The sequence below is a fragment of the Pyrus communis genome, chromosome 5 (genome assembly GCF_041283825.1).
Source record: "Pyrus communis isolate YQ-2024b chromosome 5, ASM4128382v1, whole genome shotgun sequence".
NCBI classification, from domain to species: domain Eukaryota; kingdom Viridiplantae; phylum Streptophyta; class Magnoliopsida; order Rosales; family Rosaceae; genus Pyrus; species Pyrus communis.
Genome location: NC_142569.1, coordinates 32,723,547 through 32,751,163, shown reverse-complemented (window position 1 = coordinate 32,751,163; position 27,617 = coordinate 32,723,547). Strand labels below are relative to the sequence as shown.

At 36.8% G+C, this 27,617-nt stretch overlaps 3 protein-coding genes and 1 long non-coding RNA gene across 9 annotated transcripts; 3 read left to right on the top strand and 1 right to left on the bottom strand.

Moving 5' to 3' along the window:
- Positions 1 to 1,264: 1,264 nt before the first annotated feature.
- Positions 1,265 to 5,915, top strand: LOC137726079 (uncharacterized). The gene is made up of 9 exons (XM_068464943.2): positions 1,265 to 1,570; positions 1,702 to 1,785; positions 1,995 to 2,104; positions 2,228 to 2,278; positions 2,751 to 2,894; positions 3,716 to 3,805; positions 4,304 to 4,410; positions 4,821 to 4,905; positions 5,403 to 5,915. Exons 1-9 carry the CDS (start codon positions 1,459 to 1,461, stop codon positions 5,499 to 5,501), a joined length of 882 nt encoding a protein of 293 aa, XP_068321044.2. The 5' UTR covers positions 1,265 to 1,458; the 3' UTR covers positions 5,502 to 5,915.
- Positions 5,916 to 6,402: 487 nt separating this feature from the next.
- LOC148697174 (uncharacterized) lies at positions 6,403 to 7,289 on the top strand. The gene is made up of 2 exons (XR_015962103.1): positions 6,403 to 6,592; positions 6,712 to 7,289. It is a non-coding gene; the product is annotated as an uncharacterized LOC148697174 (long non-coding RNA).
- Positions 7,290 to 14,153: 6,864 nt separating this feature from the next.
- On the top strand, positions 14,154 to 16,989 carry LOC137725450 (prohibitin-1, mitochondrial). The gene is made up of 6 exons (XM_068464138.2): positions 14,154 to 14,309; positions 14,619 to 14,806; positions 15,197 to 15,313; positions 15,614 to 15,784; positions 15,953 to 16,165; positions 16,584 to 16,989. Exons 2-6 carry the CDS (start codon positions 14,630 to 14,632, stop codon positions 16,773 to 16,775), a joined length of 870 nt encoding a protein of 289 aa, XP_068320239.1. The 5' UTR covers positions 14,154 to 14,309; positions 14,619 to 14,629; the 3' UTR covers positions 16,776 to 16,989.
- Positions 16,990 to 18,154: 1,165 nt separating this feature from the next.
- On the bottom strand, positions 18,155 to 25,653 carry LOC137725449 (tRNA(His) guanylyltransferase 1). Of its 6 annotated transcripts, none has more exons than XR_011067522.2 (15): positions 25,332 to 25,622; positions 25,113 to 25,244; positions 24,985 to 25,029; positions 24,228 to 24,397; positions 24,019 to 24,104; positions 23,495 to 23,602; positions 22,504 to 22,760; positions 21,893 to 22,024; positions 21,778 to 21,822; positions 21,398 to 21,567; positions 21,186 to 21,271; positions 20,745 to 20,849; positions 20,122 to 20,300; positions 19,489 to 19,557; positions 18,155 to 18,480 (listed from the first exon to the last, which is right to left on the bottom strand). XR_011067522.2 is itself a non-coding variant. In XM_068464137.2 (13 exons), the coding sequence occupies exons 1-13, from the start codon at positions 25,433 to 25,435 to the stop codon at positions 20,172 to 20,174; spliced, it is 1,569 nt and encodes a 522-aa protein (XP_068320238.2). In that variant the 5' UTR covers positions 25,436 to 25,653; the 3' UTR covers positions 19,862 to 20,171. The 6 variants fall into 6 exon arrangements, 2 of the variants coding, with proteins under 2 accessions (XP_068320238.2, XP_088551112.1); XR_011067523.2 differs by having other exon boundaries at positions 18,155 to 18,473; positions 25,332 to 25,558; XR_015963152.1 differs by lacking the exon at positions 21,778 to 21,822 and having other exon boundaries at positions 25,332 to 25,558.
- Between the last annotated feature and the right edge of the window lie 1,964 nt (positions 25,654 to 27,617).

The window sequence follows — 27,617 nt, the reverse complement described above, 5'->3', positions numbered from 1 at the left end:
CGTACTAAGCGGGCGCCTAGGTGGTCTAGGCAAGCGCTTAAGCAAGTCTAGACACCCTTTCTTAGTTTTTAAAGGCATAAGGATTAATTGGAGCAGTGACCAGCCGACTGGCGCTGCCAAGGAATTTTTAGAACGGTGGCTTTATGTTGACAACAAAAAAAATTAAGCATTTTATTTTGTAGTAATAATTTTAGTTTAGCTCACCTTCCGAATAATTCCTATCTCCACCATTAAATGTGAGGAGGGAGGGAGGGTGTAGCCACTAGTAGTCTTCGCGTGAAAACACACAATTGGCTGGTGGAATAATTTTGTTTCTCAGTTGATATAGGCTTTACACCTTGACCCTTGAAAAGGCTTAATGAATCATTTTGTTATTGATTATCAGCAGTGACATCGTTGGCAATTGTCATCAGAGAGAGATGTTATATTCGAATATATTATATATTGAATACTTGCACCATAAATAAGTAAACTTTTTTTTATAAAGGATTGTATTTGGTTTCTTTAAATCTTTAAATGCCCTGTTAAGAACTTTAATTGTTTCTCAATATTAGAAAAAAAATTATTGGGATGAGTTCAGTGGTGGATCCAGCATTTTAAGATCGGGGGTCCCAAGATAAAAGTTAAAAAAAAAAAAAGAAATTAGACTAGCTTAATTCCATATCACTATTTTTTATTGAATTTGGTTCATTGAATAATCAACCACATCATGTGGTCCAGTGGTAAGGGCGTAGATTTCGGCTTTCAAAATACAAAAAATAGGGAGGTCTCGGGTTCGAGGCTCAAAGCTGGTGAGTCTGCTTGACTGTGGCCAAGAGAAAGCTGAAATGCCTTTGTGAGTCTTCCAGGCCCCTATAAGGGATGGATAACAGATTTGGAGGACTCCATGCATATCTATGGAGGCAACAAGCCTCTCCAATGCTGCATGCATATCTATAGAGGCAACAAGCCTCTCCGCTGCACCTTGTTGGAGGATCCTGAAGGTCGATCACAAGTGTTTCTTTGAGCTTCCGAAGGGTCCGGAACCTTCCGGATCCCTATATGAATCCGTCCATGGATGAGTTACATATAAATTGTTATATTCGAACACATCACTTTAATCATCCACGGAGAAAGTAAAGACAATAAACGGTGAAAATTGTACTAAACAACATAAAACAAACAATATACAGACATAAATGGACCGCGTCATTTGATAGAATTCTTAATTGTCTAATGTGCGTGAAATCTAAATTACAAGGACAAATATGTAATAAAACAAAGTATAGTGACAAAAAGTGGACGGCTAGGATTAGAAATTTCGCGGAAACCCTATGTCCCCGCCTTCTTGCAGGTGAGCGAGAAGAGATTCCTAAAACCCAGACGCAGAGACATTTTTCCTAAACCCCTACTCTCTCTCTCTCTCTCTCCCCCCCTTCGTTTTCTCTCTCTATAGTTTGTGGTACAGAGAGAGAAAGTATGCTGCGCCGAAAAATTAGGTTAACCAGGGAGTACTTGTACAGAAAGAGCTTGGAAGGCAAACAACGATTGCTCTATGAGAAGAAGCGCAAGATCAAAGAAGCTCTAGAAGGTTTCTCTCTTTCCCCCCTCTCTTTCTCTAGAATTTACATATATGTGTGTATGTTATTTGTTTCTAATTGGAAGTTTTGTTTTGGAGTAATTGAATTTGTAACAATTTTGGGAAATTTGTTGTCTTTGCAGAGGGGAAACCGATACCCACTGAGCTCCGGAATGAGGAGGCTGCTCTTCGTCAAGAGATCGATTTAGAGGACGAAAACACTGCCGGTATGGGGTCTATGAAAATTATCAATTTATGATCATTTATCTATGAAAGTTCTCTTTTTATTTTTATTATGTATCAATGTGTTAAATTTCTTGTGTAATCGATAATTTATTAATTTGTAATTTTCCGGGTAGTAAATTAAACCTTTATTTGTTTAGTTTTCATTAAGCTATGCTGTTGATTCTTCATGGCTTTCATTTCTGAATCCCAGTCCCAAGGTCACATATCGATGATGAATATGCAAATGCATCTCAAAGAGACCCGAAAATTTTGCTGACTACTTCTCGGGATCCGAGTGCACCACTAATACAATTTGCCAAGGTTGGTCTAGCCTTTTTCCTTATGTGCCACATTAGTTTTGCTGCACTCTTGTGTTCATTTTAGTGATATTATGTAAGGCCGGTGTTGATTATTGATTGCTGTTCAATGACACTGTTGTTTCAGGAATTGAAACTTGTTTTTCCCAATGCGCAACAAATGAATCGTGGTGGCCAGGTTGGTGCATTTTTTTGCTTAGCTTTTATTATTGATTGTGGAGATAATTTTTTCCACTCAAAGGGCCTTTGACCTAATGAATCATTGACTTCGTTAAAAGTTCTGCCATTTTCAATCTAACTGGAGGCACTAGAAGGTGGACAGAGTGGTAATCTGAATTGATGTGCACATACTGCTTTGCATGATGCTCTTTGATTACTTCTTATGAATCAACATGCATCACCCAACCGTTGAGTTGTGGGAAGATGTTTTCTGCGCGTTTAATTTATTCAGTTTTTTTGTGTGAATTTTTATGTTTTTACATTGTTAGTCATTTTTTGTGTTACAATTATGTCTAGATTGACCTCTTTACTTGAGAACGTTATGACATTTAAGGACGTACCTATCTTGTCATTGATGGTTCTGATGCTTTGGCCTTTGGTCCTTTTCCATACTTAGCATATAATGATATTTTTTTCTCTAAATCCTGCAGGTTATTTCTGAAATTATTGAAACATGCCGTTCACATGAATTTACGGATGTTGTGTTGGTTCATGAACATCGTGGTGTACCAGATGGTTTGATTATAAGCCACCTACCTTTTGGTCCAACAGCTTATTTTCAACTACTCAATGTGGTAAGTAGTGTGATAATTTTTGTGTTAATGTTGGACAAATATCTTGGTATTAAGACTGACGTAGGACAGGAATCCAGACAACATAAATTCCTTAGGGCCGTCAGCAGCAAAAATTAGGAAAAAGTGAGGCCGAGATACAATTTTAAAAAATGAAAGAGAGGGATCATGATCTAAAGGTATGAATAGGGCTACAAGGAATTTCGTTTCATTGCTTAACAGTTCTTGTGGGAGAGATGGCCTTGGGTTTTCAAATTTGTGATTTTCAATGGTTGATTGTACTTAAACGGAGTCTGGTTAATGCTAGAAGTGATTGTCAGGTGAAAAAAAATAAAGAGAAAGTTGAAGAAGATCAATCTCGCCCTCGCATTGGTGATGTAACTCTGTTGCCTAAACCTAGCAAGAAAGCCTCATAGCTTCTAAAAGTATTGACTGGAATATTTCTTTTTATAAAGAGAGTTAAATGGATGAATATTGGTAGACTTGGATCCAGAGTTTCAAAGTCAAGCATAATAGGCAAGTCAATAGCTTGAGATCACCCACGAATGATCCATGGACCACTATTACAATCCTTCTCCAGGCAACTTGAGTGACTCTAATTCCGTAAAAAAAAAATAGTAAAAAACAAAGCAGCAGCTTCTAAGTGAAAAGAACCATAAAATGAAGGTTTATTACTGACAATTGCAGATTGCCAATCTCGGTGAACATTGGTATTAACCAATACATGTTTTTACAGTTTACTTTTTTGATTTTGTCATGCTTTATTGGATCTGTGCTTTGACTTATTTATTTTGAGCACTGTTCTAATAGTATTTTTGTTGTAGGTCACAAGACATGACATCAAAGACAAGAAAGCCATGGGAACGATGCCTCAGGTTTATCCACACCTGATACTTGACAATTTCACGACCAAGGTATCATGTTTCGATTAACGATTCCAGCATCTTGATTGCTTACTTTACTCTGTACATTATGCCAAGGTAGATCAGACCCCATTGATCCAATTAGAGATAGTTTATAATGGTTCAGAGATGAGGATGATTGATTATAGTTATTCTCCAAAGGTTTTATGCCAGTTATTTATGACATACCCACTGACTATGAAAATCATGCGAGGAATTTCAATGTTGCTGTTCTGTCTCTATATATTGAGTTATTGATGACCTACCTTGGTGATATAATTAGATGAGGCCATCTTTCATGTCGCTCTCTCTCTCTGTAGTGCCCTTTCTGATTACTATTCTTACTAATTCTTATCCATCCAATCCTGCTATGTCTTAATCATATGTACACTTACATCACTGCATCAGTTCCTTTTTTTTTTTTTTTTTTTTTTAATTTGAGTTGGCCTTTGTAGTTACTAACTTTGACTGTTCCATTGAATATGATTTTCTTTTCTTGATTGTTCGTAGTTGGGTGAGAGGGCAGCAAATATTTTAAAGCATCTATTTCCAGTGCCAAAACCGGATACAAAACGCATAATCACTTTCGCCAATCGGTCTGACTACATTTCATTCAGGTTGGTTTGTTGTCGCATCTCTATAAGGATGGTTGTTGATATATCATATATCTAAATGATTTTCACATTTCCCATAAATTCTACTATTTGCACATGTTGGTGAATGTAGATAGGGCTTTCTTGAATGATACCGACTCAGGCTACTTTTATTTGGTCAGAACATATATTATGCAACTGTTTTATTTGGTCATTAGATATTAATAACTGCTTTTTCCTCCTTTTTTTGTTTTTTTTTTGTTTTTGTGCATTTTCGTTTCTTTTCTCCTTTTTCTGTTGTCTTTAACCATTGCTTTGGAGCAATTGTACATTGTATTCATTATATTTCCCTTTTTTTTTTTTCTTTTTTTTTTTGTTGGTCTTTAACCACTGCTTTGTGTTTCCATTTCCGTTAACAATTTGAGAACGTACAGGCACCATACTTATGAGAAACCTGGAGGTCCTAAATCCATTGAGCTGAAGGAGATTGGTCCTCGTTTTGAATTGAGGCTTTTTAAAGTTAGTACTCATTACCTCATCTTCATTGTTGAGAAATTTGTGCTTCTTGCAAAAGGATATAGCACGCGTTTCATTTTGCACTCACATGCAGACATGCTGGTGTTGTTTATGTCGTTTGGCACTAATATTTTTTTATTTAGTTTTTTTTTCCTTCTGTTTAATATTTTTTAAATTTAATTGAGCATTTGCTCAAAATTTTCTTGCTGCCTGCTGAATTTTTGACACTAATATTTTTTAATTTTTTTTTTCCCTTCTGTTTAATACAAAGAAAGCTACATCACATACACACAAGCGCATACACATACCGAGGCACACTGATGTTTTTGTTTACCTATCAAATCCAATACCTCGTTTCTAAGTCGTGCAGGTGGTAATCAAATCACCTGATTTATCAATCATGTTCATGCCATGCTTATTCCTAGTAGACTGTTTAATGTTTCATAGCATTACTTGTGCGCGTTTACACTCGTTTTTTATTTTCCACTTTGATATTGCAGATAAGGTTAGGAACAATGGATCAGGACGAAGCCCAGAATGAATGGGTCATCAGACCATACATGAACACGGCCAAGAAACAGAAGTATATGGGGGATTGATAATCTTTAGAGCTTTTCGTTGACAATTTTGTGTAACTGGGCTACATTCACTGTGTTGCTCAGAATATATTGATTTCAAAGGTTACAAATAGCACTCGGCTAAAGACTAGAATTCCCTCTCCTTTCAGTCGTCCGACCCGCTTACAAGAGGTTTCCACTCCTTTATGTAGGGCCCCTGTGAACTCAGAAAGCATTGAGCTCACCTACTTTTACTTTTCTGGCGTTTAATGGGCACCTACGTAGACTAGCATGCTGACAACCTTTGTAACCATCAGCGAATATTCAGCGATGAAGTGACATTTTGCGCAGTTGGGATTGCACATTCTTGTAGACCAATGTGTGTTGAGTGACCTGCTCGGCCTTCATTAATCAACGATGTCACTCCTGGGCAGTGGCCTGACAACCTTTACGTTATGTTCTATACTTCTGCTTTTGATTGATGATTGACACGTGGATTGATTGTTTCCTGAGTAGGCCTACTCCTAAAGCCTTGTGTCGTAAAGTTTTCAATCTTCCCACGTGTCCTTAACGGTCGAAAAGTACTTTATGTTGTTTAGTCGAACCAGGATGGCTTGACAAGCCTCCTTTTAATTAAGGCTGGAATAAAATACCGAAAATTCCAAATCGAACTGAAAAAATCTCAAACCGAAAATCCCGAAAATTTCAATACCTAATACAGAATCGATCCAGAAAACTTGGTACGGGAATCGATCTCACTTTTCATTTCATTCTGTAATCCCAAACCGAACTGAAATAAAAAATATATATATTATTTAATTTTAAATATATATTTGGAATTGTAACAGTTGTCCGATTTGGTTGAAATTTAATCTCAACTGTTGAATTCAAATAAAACCTTCACTGTCACTCAGTCACTCTCCCAGACTTTCTACATCTCTCCTTGACCTCACTCCTCAGCATCCTCTCCCTCACTCAGGCACTCTCGCTTGACCTCACCTCACCCTCACTCTGTCAGTCTCTCTCTCGACCTCACCTCTCACCTCACCCTCCTCGCCGATTTCTCTCCTCCTACCACATCAGACAAGTGACTCACCCCTCACCTCACTGTGCACTGATTCTTTACAAATCAAGTAAATTTTAGAATTAATTTAGGGTTCGAATTCTAGATTAGGGTTTATGAAATTTGTTCATGTTTTGGATTTGATGTTCATGACTTTTCTGTGCTAATTTATCTTGAATGCTTTAATAGGTTTTCTTCAATCCTGAGATTTATAGCACCGACTGCACCACTCCATTACCTGTTGTAATTTGCAGGCCTACCTGGTTTCATTTCTCTGGTTGTTGGATAATTGGATTTGCAAGGTAAAGTTTTCTGAGTTTTTACTTTGTTGCTCCAAAAGGGTCTTAGAAAGTCTAATTCTTTGAAACATTTATGTGGGCTTTTGTTCAGTTGGTGGGTTGTAAATCTCTTATGGATAACATCTAAATTTTCAGTTTTTAATCCAAGGGTTTTGCAGCTCCACATTTTGATGTGATTTCTGCTCTACTTTGTTTATTTTTCATGAAATTTTTGTTAACTATTCGAGCCCAAGTAGTCGATTTTACCCAAAAATGTGATAGGACTCGTGCAAACCATACACATATCATGATCACCACCTATGCCATAAAATGTGATAGGACTCGTGCAGACCATACACATATCATGATCACCACCTATGCAATGGTCATGATTCAACATCATAACCACATGAAATAAAAAGAAATGAAATTATAGATCCCCACAACCCAGAATTAAACTCGCTCAAATTGAAGAGTAAAGATGGAATAGGAACCCCAAATTTTTCATAATAATTTTTGTTGCTTCTTCTGGCTTTGCATCATCTCGCTTCTAAGGTTGTATTGTTTGTATTTGCAGGACCTCTCTGGGAAGTTTTCATCCTTGCAAGTTGTTCACTGATCTCTGAAAGCTTTAGCTGTGAAGTAATGTATCTTTGATCAATGTCAAGCTATCACACTCAATTCTTTGGAATTCTACTTTGGTGGTTTGGGTTTGCTCTCTCTCTATATATGTTTACATATATTATTATATAGGGTGTGTGTGACTTATAAAGCTAACTCTTAGTTAAAGGATTTGAGTTTAACTTCTAGGTAAACATAAATTTAGAACTCTTTTTCTTTGGATTATATCAATCATTTGGGTTCATATTTGGTAATCTGGGTTTTGTTTTCTGATGTGTTTTTTCATTTGGTTAACACTTACAAATAGGGATTTTGATTTGAAACCGGTTTGAGTTAGTTGTAGCCCTAGTTGAGCCTGCATTGCACCACCTGTTTGAGTTTGCGTCAATGTTTACAGTATGGTACGTCGCGGGTAAGATCCCATAATACCCCCTCCATAGATTGTCTCTTAACTGTACAAGGCGGCCAATGGGTATGCAAAAAACCTCAAAAAAAGTAAAGCAAGTTTTAGTCATCTAGAAATCACTATTAATGTATAAAATAGGTTTCCAGGAAGTAAATAGCATACATGGTCAAAATCTATAGGAATTTTGCTTGTTGGGCAAATTTTTTTGAACCTCCAAGCTAGTTATCTACAAACATAAAAACGAATCATTTATTTAAATTAATATAATCTAAGTCTAACCCTCCCTACCCACACCATAATGTTATACAAAAGCCTCTTGCTTGGATACCAAAGATAACATAAGAGTCTCGAAAAAATTAGTCTGCGGAAATAATTAAGATCCCTTACATGTGGAAATGTTTCTCCTATTCCAAAACTTTCAAACACTTATTCACACCAAGTTTTTTTCCTTTATGGGTTTGTGTATTTTGTTTTGTAAAGGAAGTGGAAGTGATTTGAACTGCATCAACCAGGAAGTGCATGTATTTCACCGCTTGTAATGAAAAATATACTAGGTATGATGTATCGTATTTCATTTTCCTCTACACAATAATGTTAACAATCTTGTTATGAAAAATTAGATATCTGTTTTTCTTTTTTACAGGGACGAGAGTAAAATGGCAGAGTTGTCCGATAGGGCTCTGAAAGCTACAAATTCGAATGTCTGTTCTTTCTCTAGTCAACAATAAAAGGCAAGTAATTTGTACTCAATGTTGGGTAGGAAATTATTGCAGTTTGTTATATGCATTGTGAAAAAAACCCAGTAATATCAAGTATAAGCAATGCGTAATATCAAATTATACATAATAATTATCAAGATTCTACCCAAAAAAACAATGTACACAAATTGAAAATTTAGTCGAGAAATCAAACAAAAATTGAATGTTTTCAAGAATCCATACAAACACAGAAATATTTCAAGAAATCATACGAAAACTGAAATTCAGTCAAGAAAAAAAATACCTGAGTGATCGAAGAGATTGCTTCCAGAACACCTTTGCCTTTTGGTTCCATTTTCCACCACCTCCCTTTTCCTCTTCATAGAAATAGTCATAAATAATGTGCTTATGTCAGTAGTTCTTTCGAGGACGTAAGGATGTCGCGGGCGACGGAGGTATTGACAGCGACGAAGGACAATCCAACTAGAATGAAGTTGTGGGCGATGGAGGCGTCGGCGGCGACGAAGGATAATTGAGAAGAGGTAAAAATGGGAGAAAATGGGATATTGAGTGGTGAAGCAGAAAGTAAAAAGGGATTATGGGATATTGAGGGTCCCAGAATCCCTTTTTTCTTTCTGCTTCAACACTCAGTATCCCATTTTTCTCCCATTTTTACCTCTTCTAAATTGTCCTCCGTTGTCTTCGACGCCTCCGTCGCCCATGACTTCATTCTGGATGGATTGTCCTTCGTCGTTGTCGAGGCCTCTGTCACCCGCGACACCCTTGCATCCTCGGAAGAACTGCTAACAGAAGCACATTATTTATGACTATTTATGTGAACAGGAAAACGGAGGTGGTGGAAATTGGAACCAAAAAGCAAAGGTCTTCTCTAAGCAATCTCTTCGATGACTCAGGTATTTTTTCTTGATTGAATTTCAGTTTTTGTATGATTTCTTGAAATGTTTATGTATTTGTATGGATTCTTGAAAACATTCAATTTTTGTTTGATTTCTCGACTAAATTTTCAATTTGTGTACATTGTTTTTTGGGTAAAATCTTGATAATTTATGTATATGATTTGATATTACGCATTGCTTATACTTGATATTACTAGGTTTTTTTAACAACGCATATAACAAACTGCAATAATTGCAATGGAGGAACCGGCTTTCATGCCATGTCCTACCCAACATTGAGTACAAATTACTTGTTTTTTTTATTGTTGACTGGAGAAAGAATAGGCATTCGAATTTGTAGCTTTTAGAGCCCTATCGAACAACTCTACCATTTTACTGTCGGCCCTATAAAAAAGAAAAAAAAATTTCTAATTTTTCATAACAAAATTGTTAACATTATTGTGTAGAGGAAAATGAAATACAATATATCATATCTAGTAAACTTTTCATTACAAGCAGTAAAATACATGCAGTTCAAATCAGTTCCACTTCCTTTACAAAACAATACACGCAAACCCATAAGGGAAAAATACTTGGTGTGAATAAGGGTTTGAAAGTTCTGACCCTTAATAGGAGAAACACTTCCATATGTAAGGGATCTTATTTATTTCCGCAGACTAATTTTTCTGGGACTGTAAGTTATCTTTGGCATCCAAGCAGGAGGCTTTTGCATAACATTATTGTGTTTATGGTGTGGGTAGGGAGGTTTAGATTAGATTATATTAATTTAAATAAATGATTTGTTTTTATGTTTGTAGATAATCGGCGGTTTAGAAATTTGCACAACAGGCAAAATTCCTGTAGACTATGACCAGGTATGCTTCCTGGAAACCTGTCTTATACATTAATAATGATTTCTAGATGGCTAAAATTTGCTTTACTTTTTCTAGGTTTTTTCCATACCCATTGGCCGTCCTGTATAGTTAAGAGACAATCTATGGAGGGGTATTATGGGATCTTATCTGCGAGGTACCATACTGTAAACATTGACGCAAACTCCAACATGTGGTGCAATGTAGGCTCAACTAGGGCTGATTCGGTATGTGATACTGAACCGAAACCCTTGTCCCGATTCCCAAACCGAAGCTTTTGGGAATCCCAATTTCAAGACCGATCTCAAACCAAATTTCAGGAATACCGAAATAGTTTCAGGACAAATCGGGAATCTTGAAATAATTTTGGGCTATTGGTAATCCCATAACTACAACTAATTCAAACCGGTTTCAAATCAAAATTCCTATTTGTAATTGGTAAGTGTTAACCAAATGAAAAAAAACCTTAGAAAACAAAACCCATATTACCAAATATGAACCTAAATGATAGATGTAATTTGAATAAAAAGAGTTCTAAATTTACGTACACCTAGAAGTTAAACTCAAATCCTTTAACTAAGAGTTAGTTTATAAGTCTCACACACACACTCTGTATAATAATATATCTAAACATATATCGAGAAAGCGAGAGAGAGCAACCCTAAAACCACCAAAGTAGAATTCCAAAGACTTGAGTGTGATAGATTGGCACTAATGTTTTAAAAGGCTCGCCTCAGGGCGCACCTAGGCGCCCTGTGAGGTTGGGCTTGAGGGTTGCCGCCTCTATTTTAAGGGAGTGGGCGGAAGGTGCCAAAAGGTGTCGTCGGAGCTGCCTTAGGGGTTTTTTTATTTTTATTTTTATTTATTTTTTATACTTTCAAACCCAAATTTTGGGTAGGGTTTCAACTACCTCATACCTCTTCCTTGCACTATCATCTCTCTGCCTTGTTTTCTGATTTTTATTTTTTATATAAAGGATGTGTGTGCTGTCTGCGTGCATTGTTATATGTGTGCTCATTGTGCTTTTCATCCTCTATTATATATATATATATATATATATATATATACGTGTGTGTGTATGTGTATTTATAATATATATGTGTGCTCAGGATGATTATTGATTAATAATCTTTTTTTTTTAATATAATATGTGTATGCTTAGTGTATATATTACAAAATTTAGGTCCCACAAGGCTTGGCCTCACGCCTAGGCTGGGCTATCCGTCGGACACCTCGCCCACGCCTCATGCTTTTAATACATTGCTTGGTTACAAAAGATACATTGTTTCACAGCTAAAGCTTTTGGAGATCAATGAACAACTTGCAAGGATGAAACCTTCTAGGAGAGGTCTTGCAAATACAAATACTACAATCTTAGAAATGAGATGATGCAAAGCCAGAAGAAGCAACAAAAATTATTTTCATAAATTTGGGGTTCCTATTCCATCTTGACTCCTCAATTCGAGCGAATTTAATTATGAGTTGTGGGGATCTATAATTTCATTTCTTTTTACTTTTCATGTGGTTATGATGTTGAATCATGACCGTTGCATAGGTGGTGATCATGATATGTGTATGGTCTGCACGAGTCCTATCACATTTTTGGGTAAAATCAACTACTTGGGGTCGAATAGTTACAAAATTTTCATGAAAAATAAACAAAGTAGAGCAGAAAGCACATCAAAATGTGGAGCTGCAAAACCCTTGGATTAAAAAAATGAAAATTTAGATGTTATCCATAAGAGATTTGTAACCCACCAACTGAACAAAACCCACATAAATGTTTCAAAGAATTAGACTTTCTAAGACCCTTTTGGAGCAACAAAGTAAAAACCCAGAAAACTTTACCTTGCAAATCCAATTATCCAACAACCAGAGAAATGAAACCAGGTAGGCCTGCAAATTACAACGGGTAATGGAGTGGTGCAGTCGGTGCTATAAATATCAGGATTGAAGAAAACCTATTAAAGCATTCAAGATAAATTAGCAGAGAAAAGTCATGAACATCAAATCCAAAACGTGAACAAATTTCACAAACACTAATCTAGAATTTGAACCCTAAATTAAATTTCAAACCCTAAATTAATTCCAAAATTTACCTGATTTGGGGGAGAATCGGTGCACAGTGAGGTGAGGGATGAGAAGGAAGGCTCCACAGTGAGGGTGAGTCACTTGTCTAATGTGGGAGGAGGAGAAGAGAGATCGAGAGAAATCGGCGAGGGGGTGAGGTGAGAGGTGAGATCGAGAGAGAGAGAGTGAATGTGTGACATCCCACATCGCCCAGGGGAGTGATCCTTAAATGTATATTCCCATCCCTACCTAACACGAGGCCTTTTGGGAGCTCATTGGCTTCGGGTTCCGTAGGAACTCCGAAGTTAAGCGAGAAGGGGGCTAGAGCAATCCTATGATGGGTGACCCATTGGGAAGTTGCTCGTGAGTTCCCAAAAACAAAACCGTGAGGGCGTGGTCGGAGCTCAAAGCAGACAATATCGTGCTATGGTGGTGGAGCGGGGCCGGGAAGTGATCCGCCCCGGGCCGGGATGTGACAATTTGGTATCAGAGCCTAACCCTGACCGCGTGTGTGTCGACGAGGACGTCGGGCCCCTAAGGGGGTGGATTGTGACATCCCACATCGCCCAGGGGAGTGATCCTTAAATGTATATTCCCATCCCTACCTAGCACAAGGCCTTTTGGGAGCTCACTGGCTTCGGGTTCCGTAGGAACTCCGAAGTTAAGCGAGAAGGGGGATAGAGCAATCCCATGAGTGGTGACCCACTGGTAAGTTGCTTGTGAGTTCCCAAAAAAAAAAACCGTGAGGGCGTGGTAGGAGCCCAAAGTGGACAATATCGTGCTACGGTGGTGGAGCGGGCCTGGGAAGTGATCCGCCCAGGGTCGGGATGTGACAGAATGAGTGAGGGTGAGGTCGAGGAGGGTGAGGTGAGGTCGAGAGAGAGTGCCTGAGTGAGGGTGAGGATGTTGAGGAGTGAGGTCGAGGAGAGGTCGAGGAGACATGTAGAGAGAGTCTGAGAGAGTGACTGAGTGACAGTGAGGGTTTTATTTGGATTCAACGGTTGAGATTAAATCTCAACAAAATTAGGCGACTGTTACAATTTCAAATATATATTTAAAATTAAATAATATATATATTTATTTCGGTTCGGTTCGGGATTACCGAACGAAATGAAAAGTGAGATCGATTCCCGTACCGAATTTTCGGGATTTTCGGTTTAGGATTTTTTTTTGGTTTGGTTTCGGAATTTTTTCAATTCGGTTTGGGATTTTCAATATTTTTTTTCCAGCCCTACTTTTAATTCTACTAGGCCTTGGACATCACATTATTCTTTAGGGTTTGACTTGTACTAGGCTTTTTGTGGCCTTTTTTTAGTCCTACACTATTTTTGGGGTCGATTAACACCCTTTCCCATAAAATAAAATAGAAGAAAAACTAATGAAAATTAAAAAAAAAAACTTTAATTTTAATGAAAAATGACAAATAAAGGTGTAGTAAATAGTACCAGTGGGAGGTAAAAATGTGATTTTTTTGTTAAAATTGAATAATAGCGGAAGTGTTTCGTTAAAACTCTCTAAAATATAGGGGCGTGCTATCCACACATCTCTTTTTACATCTCACACACCGCTTTTTAATTTCTGTCCGTTGATCTTCTTCAATTCATCAGATCCGATAGCTAAAAACTAACAAGGTGTGAGGGAAGTAAAAAAGGGTGTGTAGATATCACATCCCAATATATTGTTCCAATTTGTATAGAACATCGTTATCATTAAATAAAATAAAAAATTAGATTATGGGGCCCTTATAAAATTTGGGCTGGGTAAAAGAGTTGGGACTTGGCCAATACTCTAGGCCTTTTAAAGGCCCCCTTAAACCTTTCGCGTTCTCTCGCTCGCTGCCTGTAAACCCTAAACCCTTGCATCTGCTGCTGGGGCCTGAATCCTCCGCATCATCCTCATCACCGTTTCTCCACCGTTGCGACCGCTACGTTCCTCACCTCTCACTGGTTCGTCTCTCCTCGTCTTCCACCTCCCTCTTCTTAGATGAGATTCTAGGTCGCCGCCCTCCGCCCTCCGCCCAACCATTTGCGGTTCGGGATAGAAGCAGATCTCGCAGCTCCGCCTTTTTATTTGCTCAAACTTAAGAAATGGCCGAATTGCTTCAAGTTTATATTGCTTTTTCTTTTTTCTTCCATGAATTTGATTTTGAATGGACTATTGTGGTGCTTGACATTTTTCGTTCCCGAATCTACATTTTTGTTTTGTTTTGTTTTTATTTGTTTTTGGTATTTTTTCAATTCTTTATGTTTTCACAGCGAGAGTGAATATGAATTTCAACAACGTTAAGGTTCCGAAAGTTCCCGGTGGTGGTGCAGTTTCTGCTTTGCTTAAGGTTGGCATAATTGGTGGGCTTGGCTTGTATGGAGCTGCCAACAGTCTGTACAATGTCGAGGGAGGGCATCGAGCCATTGTGTTCAACCGGATAATCGGTGTCAAGGACAAGGTTATGGTCTAATCTCTACTATTGCATTTTATCTGTATTTCAAGGTTATACTTCAGTTGATTTTATGAACGAAGTTGCATTTTCAAATGTAGTATTACTGTGGCTTAATTTGAAAGGCAAGCCCCAAAAGCTCTTGGCTTTAATAACTATATTTATACGGGTTTATATTCTGTCTATTGAGATTGTTCCAACACAGATTAGCGATCCTATGTGAAGAGAAACTTCCGAGGATGATTGTATCCGTTGTTAAGACAATTTATCCTAAACGAGGTTGGCCCCTCCAGTTATAAAACTAATGGGGTTAACCTGAGTCATATGCTTAATTTGTTCAAGTTAAGGACGAGTCTAAGAACCTGTAGACTTACTTTGTGCGTGTGAAACGTCTTTCAGGTCTATCCAGAGGGTACACACCTTATCATTCCATGGTTTGAGAGGCCAGTCATTTATGATGTCCGTGCACGACCTCATCTAGTGGAGAGCACTTCTGGGAGCCGTGATCTCCAAATGGTTGATATCTTTTTCCTTCCTTACTGTTAAACGATTTTGACAACTTCATGGCTTGTAATATTGCTCAACTTCATGGTTTGTAATTTTGACAATAGATAAATCTCTATTCTCTTTTATGTATGTGATGTATGCATAGTGTTAGCATTTAAACCTGTATCCTCTATGTTCAAAACATGTCTTTTCATCAGGAAGCACTTTTCAACAAATTTTAATTAAAGAGACAATTTAGTTATTTTGGTTAATGTTGTCTGCAGTCCTTGTCCTCAATGTTAAATTTTGTTTTCTCATTGTGCTGTACAGGTGAAAATTGGGCTTCGAGTGCTTACTCGACCTCTACCAGACCAACTGCCCACAGTTTATAGGACTCTTGGTGAGAATTACAATGAGAGAGTCCTTCCTTCCATTGTTCATGAAACTTTGAAAGCTGTTGTTGCACAGTATAATGCTAGTCAGCTCATTACTCAGAGAGAGGTAGGGAGAAACGCTCTTGCTATACATATATTCATTTTCCTTTCTAGTCACTTTGAAGTTCTCCCCCCCCCCCCTTTTTTTCATACCTTGTCTACTTGTATAGTTATTTAGATGAAGAGGTAGAAGTTCAAATGTTTCCTTAGTGTTGATTATCCTTTTTGTGTTTAGACTGTTAGTAGGGAAATACGGAAGATTTTGACTGAAAGGGCTGCCAATTTCAACATTGCGCTGGATGATGTCTCAATTACCACTCTCACTTTTGGGAAGGAGTTCACGGCTGCAATTGAGGCCAAACAAGTGGCTGCACAGGAAGCTGAGAGAGCTAAGTTTGTTGTGGACAAGGCTGAACAAGACAAGAAGAGTGCTATCATCAGAGCAGAGGTTAGTATAACACATTCTCAAAATATATAATATCTACTGGTCTTGTTTTAATTGCAATTTTACTAGCCATTAAACCGAAATTGGTTTTTAAGCGTATAGCTCGCTGAAAGTTTTCGGAAAGCCGTGTGCATGAACAACTACTTTATAGATCCTAATTCGAGATGTATCCTTATTTTTCATTATTATTATGCTCGTCTTTGAATTAGCATCAGTGGTTTTATTTCTTAATCCTGTGATTTTCTTTAGAAACAAATCAGACAACTGTGTATATAGAATAAAACAACATTTAACCAGTTACGTCCAAGTACTCTGTTTACAGAATAAGATGGACATAAAATCACGATATTCCTGTAGGGATGGATGTGGGTATTCCTTTTAAACTTTTATTTTGCTTAAATCAATTATCTCTGTTGGTCAGGGAGAGGCGACTAGTGCCAAGCTGATTGGTGAAGCTATTGCAAACAATCCGGCATTTATAACACTGAGGAAGATTGAGGCTGCAAGAGAGATTGCACATACAATTTCAAATTCCGCAAACAAAGTTTTCTTGAACTCAGACGATCTGTTGTTGAACCTTCAGGAGATGAATTTGGATATCAACAAGAAGTAGACACTGCAGGTTGGACTTGTAATAATTTTGTTTCAGATTTGTCAAATTGTGAAAATATTTCGTTGAAGAGTTGATCAATGGAACTTAGAGTGTACTTGAGTCTTTTGATGCACCGCTAGTTGGCATGGCAATTGCTGTTCGCGAAGAGCAAATTCTCAACACTCAAATGGAACTTTTCTGATGCGGTTACTTCTATGTGTTTCGCATGTTATAATATCTGATGTCCATGTTGTCCTGCCCTCTATATTTTGCGTCGTTTTATGTTTGATAGTTTATAAATCTCACTCATAGGCATGGCATTCTTGAGCCTTGAAGGTGATGATTTTACCGGAAGAAAATTTACCACCACATCTTGGCCAGAGGTATGCAGGCCGAATAGGCAACAGAGTTTGCTTCCTGTTTGTGCTACTGGCCGCGAATGATTTTATGAAATTGTGGTTTTTCTAGCGTAAGTTAACTAAAGAATGCATGTTTTGCATACGGTTGATCAGTCATTACAAAGACAAATGTGGCAGTACAGTCATCGTTGCGATGAATTTGCTGAGACATTAACAAAAGAAACAAAAAAAATTCAAATCCTATATGTTAACAAGGAAATCACCGTCTCTAATGATCAAAACTGTGAATGTAGCTGCACAAACCGTGGGAATTAGACAGTCGCTGTCACCTCTGTGTATACTATATTGATCAGACACATTCACGATCACTCATCCACAAGCAACTGATCGCATCAGAGTTGCTCCTGTGGCGATTCAACCGTTCCCAACCACCGTTCAAAGTCGAGAATCAATGAAGCTTCAACAGGTAACGAAAAATCCTCAGTTTCTCCAAGATACATTTCATTGCTTAAAAGAAATTCTTCTTCGCTGCCAAAGCATATCGGGTGAGTAGAAACATCATTTATCGGCATTGCAACATTACCGTCAATGCTGCTTATGCACTCATCATCATGATTCATGTTGCATTCAATTTCATCAAAAGGCAACACAGAAGGAGTACTGCTTTGATCAATGGAATTAGTGATCACATCCACACTGGAAGTTTGTGATCCCAGTTCTTTTCTTGCTTTCTTCTTGATAGGCGGCTTCTCATTCAATAGTTCATATCTTTCTGTTTTTTTAACCGGCGGCTTCTCATTCAATAGATATTTTCCACATGATGTCGTATGATTGGCACCAAACGCTACAGTAAAAGTGTATATGTGACATGTAAGTGGTTCTCATATTCTGCGTAGTTATAATCTAATGGTGTTGCATACCACCTAGCTAGGTCTGGTCTCACAGTGAGTTCCCCCTTTACTTTGGTTCGAGTACCTTGTGTCATTCAAGACGGTCGTCTCCAAAACCAATAAAATCTTGTTTCTTAGCAGACAAGTTAAATTTATCACTTAAAAATTTTTTGTTTCATTTATGTATGTCAGCACCTCAATATGTCCAAAAAAAAATAAGCAGAATTTGTGGAGACATCATCAGCTTCATCAGGAGGATCACAGCCTCGCACAAATAGTTGCTTTATCTTTGATAAGAAGAGGAGAAGCTCCGCGCACAGCTCTGAAAGCTGCGCTCTCGCAGCTTCCACCTTGTACGGTTTTAGAGGAAGGAAACACTCCGTTGTTGGTTCTTCCATACACCTGATCCAATATCCGTTGCTCAATATGTGAGGCTGTGACGTGAGCTCACAAGAAACGCGCTTTTAAATCTGATTCCTGCAAGCAACATTAGTATTGAGTTCAACTTGATAATCAGTAGTTATTCTACTCAACTCTTGTAAGGAATGAAGATAGCGACTCAAAGAATAAAGTGTTTCTCGGAAGAATTAGGCGAGAGTAGCAGTATGTTCAAATTCCTTTCTTTTACGAGTACAAACTAAAACATACAAGGGTTAATCAAGTTAATTAAACAGAAACGACATGAAACCCTTTTACGTATCCCTGCTATGGCAAGCCCTGATGCCACAGGCTTAAGATAGTAGCTAGAAGACCAACCCAACAATGCATACTAATCACAAGTAAATAACCACTTAACTCAACGCATGCTAACTTTTCCCCTCAGTAGGAGCCATTAGGAATTGAATACAAGAATCGACAGACAACTAAGTTCTAATAAGTGACTAATTTGATGTAGTTCAAGATGCAATGCCTCAGTGAAAAACTTATATGCTACTCTGTTCCCCCTACTAAATATTGAAGGTATCGTCAATGAAAGCTTTATTGGCACGAGTCAAAATTAAATGATTCAAAGATATGCAAGAGAAATAGGCATTCATTAAGAATTAATGAGCCCCTTATATGGACATGAAAAACTTCATTCCATCTAACTAGACTCACAATCACGAGCACCGAGGCAAGAAGCCTCATTAGAGTAAGTTCCAATCATGTCCTCCTAACAAAATTATATGCATCAAGGCAAGCAGACTCATTAGATGTTATGCATAAAATTGAGTATAATGTAAACAGAAGCTATAGAAGACTATACTAGTATATTGTATATTTCCAAGTAGAATCTTTGTGGCCTAAACTCCAGTTTAAGGATTTATTACTTGTAAGCATTACAATATGTACAATCTGAACTTTTGTGGCCTAAATCCGCGTATATCAAAACGTAAACACAACAAATAAGGCAAACAAAAAACCAATCAAAAGAATATGGCAGCAGGGTACTCCTATTACAATTAAAGCCCCTTGTTACATTCTAATAAGAGGTCAGTTACTTACCTAAATTCATGCAGTGGAGTATCTCCTGATCCTCCTCTCTGATCAGCTGCTTTCATTTCCACTTCTCAACTTCAAAACAGGGTAAAAGTCTCAACAAAGATAACTGGATAATGATGTGCAAGAAAATTTATTGAAGATAATAAGCTTTCATGAAAAAAATATTAAGCACATTCAACTAACACATTTAATTGTCGGTGAAACTGAAAACACATTTAAAATCTATTTACTGGAAAGGAATAGTATAATCACTCAAGGATAACTGAGAAAAGAACATGTAGAGACGGTGCCACAAGAAGTATGAGGATTCCCTGCTTGCTTGTACTCAACTACATTGTCATAATCCGACTAAAATAATAGGTAAGAACAGAAAACATTAAGAACCAAAAAAGTACAGTGAACAAGCTTTATCAGCAGCAACATATACAAGTCCAGTACCACAAACTACTTTGCTGGGTGGATTAAACATAAACACCAATACTGGTACAGTGTTGTTATTACAGATGAATACGAGCATCTAAGCGTGAAACAAAAACCAAATATTGTATGCTATGTGCAACTCCAGTACCGGCAGCGGAAGTAAAATAACTTTGATGAAATTTCCTAACATTTGTGTAGTTAAGAAAAAGTTAGGACCTTCAATGGCTAAAAAAATAAGGAACGCCATTGCTTCGCAGCATTATCAGTCACCCAGAAAGAATTGTTGGGTGTGCATCCCAAAAGGTTGGCTCAATAATATTACAATGTTCTACAATAACTCTTTTCCCAGAATTCCCATTACATTCTTCGTTCTCGTGTATCCTTGTGGTGTCTTCCTGCATACAAATAATATACAAGGTTTAAAATAAAAAACCGCATACCACAGGAAAATCATAGAGAGGACTAGCATGTAATAAACCATAAGGATAGACTAGCCCTTTGACATCTTCAGTGGGTCTCGACTTTCATATGTGTGCGTGGGTGTGTTTCCTAGTGGCCAAAGAAAAATTGTCCTACATTATTGGCGAGAGTTGGTACATTATCTACTCAAGGCTCCAGACCTCTTAAAGCTAGGCCACCATTCCTTAAAAAACATCATATGTGGGTTTTCCTTTCATAAATGTGTGATCCTAAACAGGGAAAAAGGAATAAAATAAATAAATAAACAAAGAGATGCAATTTTCTCTTTTTTGCCAATAAGAGATCCACTATGCCCAAACCACGTTAGTTGGGATATAGCACTAAGAAATATTCACGTCCAAGTAGGAAAGAAAGATAACCTTGTCCCAGAAAGCAGAAGATCCATGGCGGAACATGACTGGTAATTTGTTGTACTCGATACCAAATTGGTTAAGCAATTTCTCTTTGTCTCCTGTTTGAGTACCCTGGCAATTAAAATTTGAAAAACATTATGAGACGGAAATGACAAGAATACTATAAAATGGATTTTGGATTAACCACATCATACATGTAATTGAATGAGCAAGCGCACTCATATAATGTGACAGCCAAAAATCTGGTTTTTTCTATTTTTCAACTTTTGGAGAAGGAGATGCTAAATAAATTGGACAACAGCAGAGATTGCATGTAAAAGAAAAATAAAAAATAACAATAAAAGGAAAGCAGAATAAAAGATTTAATGAATAGAAATGCTAAAAAGTTAAAATTTAATAAAAGTGGAGGATAGATCATTATTAAGGAAAAATGTGTCCCAAATATACCTTCAGGACGAGCTGAGCTTCACTTTTTCTTTTTCCAGACTTAACAAGCTCCCAGAAACAAGTATTGTATTGGTTGTTAATGTGGCCTGAAACCCATGAGAAATGTAAGTCCTATAAATTTACCACCTTATCCAGATGAAATTCATATTTTAATGCAACCTTAACAAATTTGAACCTATTATCCTTTGGAAAATTTAGAGCTGAATACTCACAATCGACTTGTCTCCAAGATAGATAATCTCGAAGAATTTCATATGAAGGATAGCAGACAGCACGCCCATCAAAATACGGAGGGTACTTCAACTCTTTTTGTGGGAAGAAATCTTTCCATTTCATCACGTACATGGAAGTGAAGAATGACACAATAACAGATACCATCTCACTGCAAAATTTTGGTAATTCCAATATAGGTAAGAAAGATCAATCTGATTTGTAGGGAAGAGAAGTGATTCAAGGATAACATTATGAAGAACCCTGGCAGAGATGTAAAGTACCGTAAACCAGTGAAAACAGTATTTTAGAATCCAAGCATAACTATACTCCATATAGAGTATCCAGTTAAAGGAAATAAGAAAGGTGACAGAAGCAAAACCTTGCTTGCCTCTGATAGAATTGAGAATCCTTCTTCAAAACAAAGCTGTAATAACAGACAATGTGATTACAGATGATATAGACCACAAAGTTCAGATACAAAAAATATTCTATACCTGTATTCGTCACTGACTCCATATGAGAAAACCAAGTCTTGGAACTCTTTTAGAACAGCCACTGCACATGAATTCATAAGGTTGATAGCTTGCTCATCATTCGGCTTCACAAATTCATGAACTTCAGAAAACCTTCCAAACCCAAACAACTGAGAATGATTTCTTGAATCTTTCGAGGATAATTAACAATAAAAATCACATGCATCCATAAAGAAAACTTGATTATTCTGAGTTGTAGGTTAATTGCGGAATGACAGAAAAGTTGCATCCCTTAGTTTGTTAAAGCCGAGACTACCATTGTTATTCTTTGTAGTTAATGCGATAGATGACAAACATGTTTAAAAGAGATGTCTGATTTGCACAACAGGTGGAATAACAAGGACCTAATATTTCAGTTGCACCCACTTGATAATATAACATGGGAATTCCTCATAGAGTGATCTAATCTAAGTCAATTTTTGTAACCTGTTAAAATTTTATGATTGGCACCATTTGTAAGGATGTCCCACAAGGTGACTCTACCACCCCTAATAATTAGCAGCCCAAGAGAAGACAGTCACAGTAACAACGACCATAATTAAGTTACCCTTGTCATGTGAGTAACAGTTTACCTGTGAAAATGGCAACCATCGATCCTAATTACAACCCATGTTGATGGGATCAGTTTGTCTTCATGCTGGAAGGACCTAATATAATCAGGTTCAACTTTTCCAATATCCTTTGTAAAACAACCAAGTTCCTTCTGAAGATGTGCGTGCTTGTTCCAAAACCTTCTCTCAGCTATATTCTTCGAATGGACTATGCTTGACTTTCTCCTAAGTCTCTTGACAGGAGAACCATTTTCATTGTGCTTCACAACTTCAAACACCTGAATAATGTACGATGGAGATCTTAGCATAAGAAGTCAGAAGGCACCTATGTTGAAACACAAACTAGAATGTATCTGAAATAAAAAATATAAATAAAATGAAATGCACTCCAATTACATAGTGGTCAGGATTTGGCAAACCAAATATATTTTTCTTAACAGAAAATAAAAAAAGCACAGTATTTTTACCAATAAAGACACCCAAATTCTTTTCAAATAGACAAGTTAAGATCCAAGGTTCTTGGACTTTGGAGCAAGTTTGTTATTTCTATACTAAGAAATTTCCAATACAAGATCATATACATGATTTTGTTTCCTAGAGGTCGAAAATCTTGTCCCCATAAACTTCAATTTGGTTATTATGTGCTACATCAAAAAGATATCCTACGTTCTACAGCATAAGTCCAGTATCATTTGATGCACCAAAACTTAATCAAATGACCCTGAAAATCAAAACTAAAAATAGTTTTTGAAACTCATAAGATACTAATTCAAATTCCTAAGGATTTGCTCATAATAAACTAAACGAAATTGATTTTTTTTTTTTTTGGTGTTACTTTGGCAGAGAAGTTTAGTTTGAATCTAAAATTTAAAAAAAAAAATGAAAAAAGTCAAGTGCTCAAGTGTCACATGAGGTAAAATTCTTGTGGTATTGTTAAAATCTTCCCAAACCAAAAAAGTGAAACCTTTGCTGAGATGAGTAAGATAGACTCCACTACAGAATAAAAGATTACCTCTACTTTCAAAATGCAGGATCCTTGTCGAAACATTGAATGCAATTTTTGATAGTTGATATCACACTTTCTGTAAAGAAGGTCATTTTTTTCTTCCTTGCTGCTGTCCTGCAGAATACATAGATGCATGACAAGTGAAAAAAAAAAAAAAAACTGCAAGCATAAAAAGAACATTTAGCATGCCAATTTGAACGTTAAAAATTATTTATCATAGAAGAAAAATAAATCACATTCAAAAGCAAAAGATATGTACTTCCTACCATATACCTATTCTCAAATGGTTAAACTAGAAAAATTCGGCCATTTTGAAACATGGCAAAGAAGAGATTGATGATACAAATATTTGAGTATCTGGTAATTTAGTGATAACATAATGTTAAAATGGAAATGACAGAAAAATGAATACAATTACAAGGAACTAGAGGGACATATTTGATACTTTAAAAAGTTCGAGTGTCTTCCACAGATAATCATGCATATTAATATGCCAATTAATGCATAAAATGAAAATTAATTCTTCCCACCTTTAGTAAGTCCAGTGCTTCGCTTTCGGTCATTCCAGATTTAATTAGCTCCCATAGGCAAGTGTTATGCAGGTTATTTGTATGACCTGCAAAATGCATAATGTAAATGGAAATTTACTTGGAAAATTTTACTTGAATCAGAGACCTATATTAGTTGAAGATAAGTATAGTAACTTCCATACTTGAAACATCATTGCAAGACTACTCACAGTTGTTTTGTCTCCACAAAAGATATGACTGAAGGACTTCTTCTGATGCACAGCGTATAACACGTGCATGAAATGAAGGGGGGTACATTAACTCCTTATGAGGGAAGAATTCTCTCCATTTTGTGACATATGCAGAGGTGAAGAAAGATACGATAATGGTCCCTACTTTGCTGCACATACAATTTGTACATAAATGAATGACTTAACAAAAACTGAAACTGAATACAGACCATTACCAAATTTACCAAAACGATAATCCACCAAGTAAGATTGGTGTCAGTTTCTACAAGATAATAAATTTATAATTCTTTTTATATTTCATCCCCAGAATTAATAAGTCAAATCACCTATTTTCTCTCAAAAACTACCTCCCTGACTCCTACTTCTTTGAATATATAACATTTGCCAACATAGATTCACATCCCCAGAGAGATACATTGTCTTTAGTATACTTTTCTTCCTATATATATTTCAACTTGATCCAAATCAAGCTAAAATATTTCAAATTCCAATAAGGGGGTGACATGGGTAGTAAAAACTAATTTGTACAGTTTAGAGATGGGTAAGGCATTATTCAACCCCATGTTCTCCCGAGACTTTCAAATTGGATTTGCTTTAGTATAACGTACAGAAAATGAACATGTTAGTTCCGAACCGATATTTGTTTTCTTTAACTCAAATGCCCACCCATCATTTTTACAAAAATCTTAGATGCATCAGAGGCCAAGAGAGCTGAATTAAAGTTGAGAAATAAAACCTGGCACGCCTTTGGTAGAATTTGGACGTCTTCTTGAAGACAAAGCTGCGAGCACAGCGCCAAGAAATAACAGTGTGAGGCTCTCTTACAGCTAAGTTAACATAAACGAAACACAAATACAGTACTACCTGTATTCATCACTGAAGCCATATGAAAACACTACGTCTGGAAATGCCTCTGACACAGAAATTGCGCATGAATTCATCAAATTCAGAGCTACCTCATCATTTGGTTTCTCAAATTCCTGAACTTCAGAAAACCTAACCAGAAAAGAAAAGGAAAAAAGGAGAACGTCACCATCCACATCGTCTCAAGATCAGAGAGAGCGAGAGAGAAGTAGTCAACACCTTTGAAAATCACGACCATCAACCCGAACAACGATCAAATTGGGCAGGAAAACCTCGTCTTCAACTTCATACGACTTGACATACTCGTATTTACTGTTTGCCATCTCCACCACCTCTGCAACTATTTGAATGATCTCTCAGCCTCGAAATTTGAGGCCCCAATCGCAGAATCGCTTCCTCTCTTGGGTTTGTGGCGCGCGCATAAACTGATGAAGTGCAGGGGTTTTAGGATGAAAAGACAAAAAAGCCCCTCTCCATCTCGGAGAAGGATTCTCTTCTCTCTTTTTTCCCCTCCCCTTCCCTCTCCTCCTCTTATTTGAACGATCACAGTTAAACTACGTTAACATCTTATATTAATTTTTTATAGAACAAGAAAGACAAAATAGAAAGTATGAGAGAAGGAAATGAAAAGAGGAGGGGCGCTCTCGGAATTTACAAATGGAGTACACCATACACACTCTAATAAGCAACTGATACGAACTGGGATTGTTAGCACGACTTGAAGTTGATGAGGTATCCCAAACACGCCGAGGATTTGAAGACCAATTGGATTATGTCATTAACTAATTTTTAGTTCATCAAACAATGTTACAGAGCATATTGGCTACTGATTTGGACATAAATAATTAATAAATTGAATTTGAAGGCCAAATATATTACACCGCATTAGAAATTGAAATGATCATTGACAATTAGGGTTCCCAGTTCCAAGACAAAGACAAACATAAAAAACTGTTCAAATCAAGAGTTCTAATTGATGAATTTTGTAATGTCCCATTAATTTTTATGCAGCAAAGAGCTACCTAATTTCAAAACGGCACAAATAAGAAAATCCACCCAAATCTAATTGAATAAACCCTAATTTGAATTTTGCCCTCTGGCGGCTTTCTTTGTTTGAATGAGTCTGAGAGAGACTGAAGATTGAGAGCGAGGAGAGAGAGAAGAGAGAGATGGAGTGAGCCTTACGAAAGTAAACTTCCCACTCCAATTCAACTGCTAGTTGGAAAGACGACGATGTTTACTGTGTTTCGCCACCGTTAGGCTCTTAAACCAGCCCGAAACATTTTTGAATTGGGATTTACACTTGACCCATCATTTCAAAAAATTTCAACCTCTTCTGAAGGCAAATTGTTTTTAAAATCAAAATGTTTCTAACTACGTTTGGTACAAAAATTTAAAATATTTTTCGATCACAAATGCATTTAAATTTTTAATAAGAATTTGTGATGAATTTTTGCATAAAAACACGTTCGATCTATTAAAAAAAAAAAAAAACACTTGTGCTTGTAAGAGAAAGTGTTCCTTTACAATAGTAACTACAAGCAGGATTGGAATATAAAGATGTAAATGTTTAAACAACCTAGCTTTTAGTTTAGGAAAATAATTTCCCTCATAATTCATCATGGATATTTACTAGTATTTCAGGTTAATCACATTATGTCATGTATCAAAATTAAAACACAAGATAATGTAGGATTATCTTAAGTTTGGCCTAGATGAGTTAATGTAGAATAGATAGCCGAGTGGATTAAAGGCGAAATGGACCGAAGAAAGGCAAAAAGATGTAGTGAGATTTTACAGTTGGAGAAGGATTCACTCCCCTCTTTTGTTCCCTCCCCTTCCCTCCCCTCGTATTTGAATAATCACGGTTAAGTCACGTCAACATCTTATATTAATTTTTTACAGAAAGAAAAAGATAAAATAGAGAGTGTGAGAGAAGGGGATAAAATCCTAGTCCCTCGATCTCCAACATTGCTAGTCTGCTACTGACATTGTTAGGTTACACAATAGAACCGAGTACGTCTAATAGGCCCATCATATCTATCATACTCTTTGTGCGACTCAGTCTCCCATCAGCGCAGCCTCCACTATCGCCGACGCCGCCGTCGCAGCCTCACTTAGTCTCCCTTTCTCTCTATTTTTGTTTGTGCTGCTAATTTCAATTTCTTATCTTATTTGTGTGTAATTTCTAATTCCTTATTCAATTGGGTGTGTGTAATTTCATGGTTGTGTATTTGGATCAATGGTTTTTCATTTCATAAGAAGAAAAAAAAAGAAGTAAATTGCAATTGTTTTTAACTTTTATAACGTTTTTATTATTTTCAACTTTTCATAGATTAGTAGTTTTATTCTTTTTCAACTTTTTCATACATTTGATTAATTGATTTGGAAGCAACATGCAATTCGTAGTTTATATTATTACGGTTGGCCCATCTGCTCTGCCACCAACATGATGAGTCTTTTCTAGATTTTAGAACAATCAAATTGCGTAGGAAATCGATGACT

Coding starts and splice junctions, on each gene's coding strand:
- LOC137725450 (XM_068464138.2), top strand. CDS start 14,630: ATGAATTTCAACAACGTTAAGGTTCCGAAAGTTCCCGGTGGTGGTGCA. Junction 14,807..15,196: donor TAATCGGTGTCAAGGACAAG/GTTATGGTCTAA, acceptor AACGTCTTTCAG/GTCTATCCAGAGGGTACACA. Junction 15,314..15,613: donor GGAGCCGTGATCTCCAAATG/GTTGATATCTTT, acceptor TGTGCTGTACAG/GTGAAAATTGGGCTTCGAGT.
- LOC137726079 (XM_068464943.2), top strand. CDS start 1,459: ATGCTGCGCCGAAAAATTAGGTTAACCAGGGAGTACTTGTACAGAAAG. Junction 1,786..1,994: donor AGAGGACGAAAACACTGCCG/GTATGGGGTCTA, acceptor TCTGAATCCCAG/TCCCAAGGTCACATATCGAT. Junction 4,411..4,820: donor TCTGACTACATTTCATTCAG/GTTGGTTTGTTG, acceptor GAGAACGTACAG/GCACCATACTTATGAGAAAC.
- LOC137725449 (XM_068464137.2), bottom strand. CDS start 25,435: ATGGCAAACAGTAAATACGAGTATGTCAAGTCGTATGAAGTTGAAGAC. Junction 24,398..24,984: donor TTCTACCAAAGGCGTGCCAG/GTTTTATTTCTC, acceptor TTGTATGTGCAG/CAAAGTAGGGACCATTATCG. Junction 20,850..21,185: donor AAGCTCAGCTCGTCCTGAAG/GTATATTTGGGA, acceptor TTTAATTGCCAG/GGTACTCAAACAGGAGACAA.